The sequence below is a fragment of the Macrobrachium nipponense genome, chromosome 8, assembly GCF_015104395.2.
Source record: "Macrobrachium nipponense isolate FS-2020 chromosome 8, ASM1510439v2, whole genome shotgun sequence".
Classification (NCBI taxonomy): domain Eukaryota; kingdom Metazoa; phylum Arthropoda; class Malacostraca; order Decapoda; family Palaemonidae; genus Macrobrachium; species Macrobrachium nipponense.
Window position 1 is genome coordinate 72,462,807 of NC_087203.1, and position 5,000 is coordinate 72,467,806.

Below are 5,000 nucleotides of genomic sequence, written 5' to 3' on the forward strand. Positions count from 1 at the left end.
GCGTATAGCACAAATGCATGAAGATCCTGCTCGTCACTAGAGTTACTGACAGGTCATCAAAAACTGGGAAGAGATACCCGGTACTGACTGAATAACTCGCTTGTGGTCGCATGAAATATCCTACGGCATTTCGAAAATATTGTTAGATATGAAAATCATTGTATTAGTTACTCTACACAAGAAAATCAAGTTTCAATGATGGTAGAAAGGTCGTGGTGAGAAAAGTAGAGGAAGCACCTTACCGACAAGTGAACTTGCATTCTCTCACAAGCAATTTATATCATAGTATTTCGAAAATCACGGTGATTGCCATTCCATAGGGGCCTGAGCCATTAGTGCACCTCACTTGATTCACTGTAGGCATAACTAAAGGTTGTTTGCAGTGTCCCTAGATGCACCCACTGTTTAGACTTACATTTTGTCTCCATTTTCACTTCCTTTCTTCCATTTCCTGTCTAACCACTCGGCTCCTTCTTTTCCCTGAATGGTTGAAAGTGCCCCAGTGCTTGGCTTTATGCGAGGAATAAAGGACTTTTGGAAGTGAGTATAGTCTGACAGCGAGGCACATGATGATAGCCAAAATTTCTGGTTGTGAGTATCCCTAAACAGTGGAAGAAAATTAGAATTACCCATTAACAAACTAAGAAAAAAAATAGACAACCTACCTGCAGGGGAATTCGCTCTCGGTCAAGCAGAGTGCCTGGCATTCCTCCCTGTTGGAGACCCTCCTCCTCTTCTTGGTGAATCCGCTCAGTTCGAATCCCATGACTCGTTCGAAGCTCCATGCGCGGTTGCAAGAAGGCGCATTCCTCAGGCAGTTTTTCTGCACGTAGAGCGTAAAGACCGGAAACTGGGAAGATGTCAGTGCGCCTGGAGGGGGAAAAAGACGAACAAAAGGAGTTCTTAGTTTTGTTTTTTAGGATTCCTTTTTTTTTCCTTTTTTCTTTTTTTTTTTTTAAGCGGCGGGTGGGGAGTGTGGCTTTTCTTTCTCTGCAGTTGATTGTTTACCTTGCAAGGATAATAAACCCTGGAGGGATGTGGCGGGGTCATTTTCAGGTGATTTGGAACAGAGGATTGTTTATGACACCATTACTGCTGGGGAAGTTGGCCATTACCAAATGCTTGAGGCAGTAAAGCCAGATCTTTAATCTTAATGCTTACAGAATTACTTGATTGCTAGTCTCTATTTTATCTAGGCTCGACAAGTGGAAAGATTTCTATCATATAAGGGAGAAGGATAAATTCATAATAACCATCTAAGACTGGTTTGAGTATATCAAGTTTACAGAAAAGAGAAACTGTACTTCATATTTTGCAGTAGCCACAAAACTAAGGTTGCTTTAGAACTAATAAAGCGCTAGAATAATTGCTGTACATCCTATACTTTTTTGCCATTTCTATCAAGATATAACTTGACAGAAATGGTATATATAATATACCTGATCATTAATGGAGATCATAACAGTTTCCCGTATCCCAGTCGACTGAGCAGAGTCTTAACCGTTACAACAAAATGTATCATTCTTCATGACTGCGCCATGCCGACATAAGATTCCTTTCCACTGAGCATTGAAATCGCCACTAGAATTCAGTTTTACATGTAAAATTATGTCCTGTATTATATAATCCAAATCTGATTTGATCCATTTGCAAGGCACTGTCTTTATTTTTGAAGGAAAACACGAGACTAAGAAACGAATTCCTTACTTCTGTCTTTGCTTAAATCAATTTCCACATTCTAGCTAATACGCATGGTTTGCTTTCTGTTTCGGTCATTTTTTCCTTGTTTTTTTTTTTTATTGAAGCCACTCAGTATCTGTATTTTAGTAGTATTGGCTAATGTACAGAACTTCTTAGTCACATTTAAAAAAAATACTTTTAGATGAATAGACATAGGCACCTGTTAATTTCATCACGGAAAAAAGGGACGTCTTCAGTTTTGATCCATTCACCATGCGTCAAGTTTTCTTATATCAAATTATTTGTTTTGTTAGATATTCAGCAACTCTACACATCATGTATGTGACAAGACAAACGGAGCAGTTGTGTCAGTATTTCAATAAGTAAATGTTGTAGAAACACATTCGAATATCATTCCAAATCATTTTAGAAAGCCCAAGAATACGTTGAACGAGGAAACCCGATTTTTTTTTCATTTTTTTTTATCTTAACTGCAAACATTTTAAACCGTTCGGTAATTTGTATCCCTCAAGACAAGAATTACGGAACCTTCCATCACTGAATGACCTCTCCTACCGCCTGATCATCCAACGAGAATTCGGGAGGACCTCTGGAAGATAAAAATATTAGAAATAACGCTTCTCCCTTGAGCTCCCCGAAGTCGCATGAGCAACGGGACACCTCGTCACTAACATCCAAAAAAATGGAAATTACATGTAGAGAACGGATTGTGACGCAAAGGAAAAACGACTCTGCTCTGTCTGGCTTCAAGGGTGTCATTGGCGAGAGATGGCGAGAATGGTTAGTTATCGTCATCAGACCAAGGGTGTGATTATAGGCTTTCCGGAGGGAGACCCTCTTTAATCATATACAAGTCCGGGGGGACGATTTCTGCCATTTTACTAATGAGAGGGTGATACTTACATATAAGATGCGGGTAGAGTTATCATTATAGCGAATCTTATGTCATTATATTATCGGGACTAGGGCATAATTGCCGGATTCTATTAGTGGAATAGACTAAAATAATATGAGGTGGATTGTTCGTGAAGGAAAGGCGAGCCAAGCTTTCGTTTCCTTAATTAAGATTGAGTAAAAATGGAGAGCGCCAGATGAACAACACAGTGTAAAGGGACGATTGATTGAGGAAATGGCCGGAACTGAATTATTTGACAGACGCTGGAAATATTTCAGTCAATGGCTAGACTGCAGTACATTTTTCTTGGCGGTACAAAACAGACGAGTGTTATTGTTTGTTAAGGCCAAAGCACAGACTCTAAGCATCTCAGCGTTGTGGTCCAACTGGATCCCAGACAAAATTATTTTGGTTTCTGCAAAAACGCAACTTTCCCATGGCAAAAGAATCCGCAGAAGAAACGGCGGCGGCAATAAAGTATCACTTTGGTAATGGAGTTAAATTGGACACAATTAGCCAACCATTGCGAACGTCCAGAAGATAGCACAGACAATAAGAGGAAAAAAGGCAGCCGGTACGGCCAAGCCGATTTTCTTTCCGTTTTCTTTGGCGAATGTCACTCAGGCGGATACTTCAGCATTTCCTTCCTCTCAAGCTTCGTAAAATAAATCTCCGAGCTTATTGAGCTGAAACCTCATTTCCTTTGAGCCTATTTCATCACCACTGAATCGAACGACGGCCAATGCGCTATTGGCTAATTACATTGGCTGAAGTGTGACACAGATATCAAGGACAAAATAGGGATTTTTGTGTGAAGTCCTTGAAGCCCGGCAGCCTAATTGTTACGGTAATTTGAGGTTGAGTAAAGATACCGGTTTTTGTTGTAATGGCGGTTTTCATTGGGACGATTTTTCAATATCATTCCTTTTTTCATGGTTATTTAATTTGGAAAATGATATGTTATCCACAAATACCCACCTTTCATCAAGAAATGAAATGCTTCAAATCATGGTTAATTGGTACTGGTTAGGTACAGCCTTACATAAACTTTCATCGCCCTCAAATGTTCTTTTATAAATACTCTCAGGCAAATGTAAAAGCTAAATTCGACATATGCACATATATATATGTGTGTGTGTGCGTGTATATATATATATATATATATATATATATATATATATATATATATATATATATATATATATATATATATGTACACACACATTTTATATATATATATATATATATATATATATATATATATATATATATATATATATATATATACGTACTATATGCACACAATCTACTGGCAAGAATTCAGCTGTTAACCTACATATGCAACTGAATTTCGACCATCAGTGTGACGAACGTTAGTAGGTAGAATACATTACACTGTGAGAATCTCGCAGGAAAGCGTAACCTCTCGCAAATCAGCCCTCGTTCTGGAAGGTCAAAGCGAATCCAGTCACGGGCGTCTTCAGACATGATAACGCTTTATCTACATTATTGTTACATTTAATCGGCAGAAGCGCTTATTTTCATCATTCGTTGATAAGGGTTTATCAAATTCTCTTCATATAAGGTTGTGACGAGTCGAACGTCGGTAGTTTTATTTTGAAATTCCACCTTCTTGACGTGGTCTCAAATTTCTGTATTGTGAATTAGCGATGAGACGAATATTAGACTAACAATTTAAATACGTTTCTAGAAGTTTTTCACAAATGTCGAAAACATATTCATGATAAACTCGCTGAGCCATTTGTTAAATCCGTATGTTCAAGACAAACTAAAATAAACAAGCCCTATCAGAAAGGAACACCTTCAGCAACGGGCAAAAGTAGCCCTGGAAAGCGCCGTGACTGAGGCGTAAATTGAAACCAAACGACTGAGGAACGGTATTGACCACAGGTGTGATTGACTCTGAAAGTTTTAAAAGTGTTTGCATTTGTCCAACCGAATTACGCCTCCCTTCTTTCCTTGGGCAACGAATCGACCAAAATTCACACCTCAGTGCAGCAGGCGTCGTACCAATTATGTCCACAACGGTTGTCTGTCTTTGCTCACGTGCTTGGGCAGTAGCCAACTTCCCTCCCCGGACTAAGGCCCCCTACCCACCCCTACCTCCACCCCTCCATCTTCTACACACATACACACACTCATGTGTTGACCCTTCTACCTACATTTAACCAATCGCCGTTGAAGTCACTTAGCACGAATGTAGGCTTCATGCGCCGGCGGGTACATAACTGGGATTTATTCTCTCTCTCTCTCTCTCTCTCTCTCTCTCTCTGTCATGTTTTCAGCAGTTGTCATTTCATCTTTTGACGCCAAAGACGTTCGCAAGCCCAAGGATCGTCACCCAGGCCTTTCCAAGACCTGGATTTAATTATACATGATTGCG

The 5,000-nt window shown here is 39.5% G+C and overlaps 1 protein-coding gene across 1 annotated transcript in view; it reads right to left on the reverse strand.

Moving 5' to 3' along the window:
- The window catches only part of LOC135222846 (uncharacterized), a 41,539-nt gene that overhangs the window by 17,564 nt on the left and 18,975 nt on the right, over positions 1 to 5,000 (reverse strand). Inside the window, 1 exon segment of the mRNA XM_064261178.1 lies at positions 666 to 870. Within this exon segment, the coding sequence (XP_064117248.1) occupies positions 666 to 870 (205 nt within the window).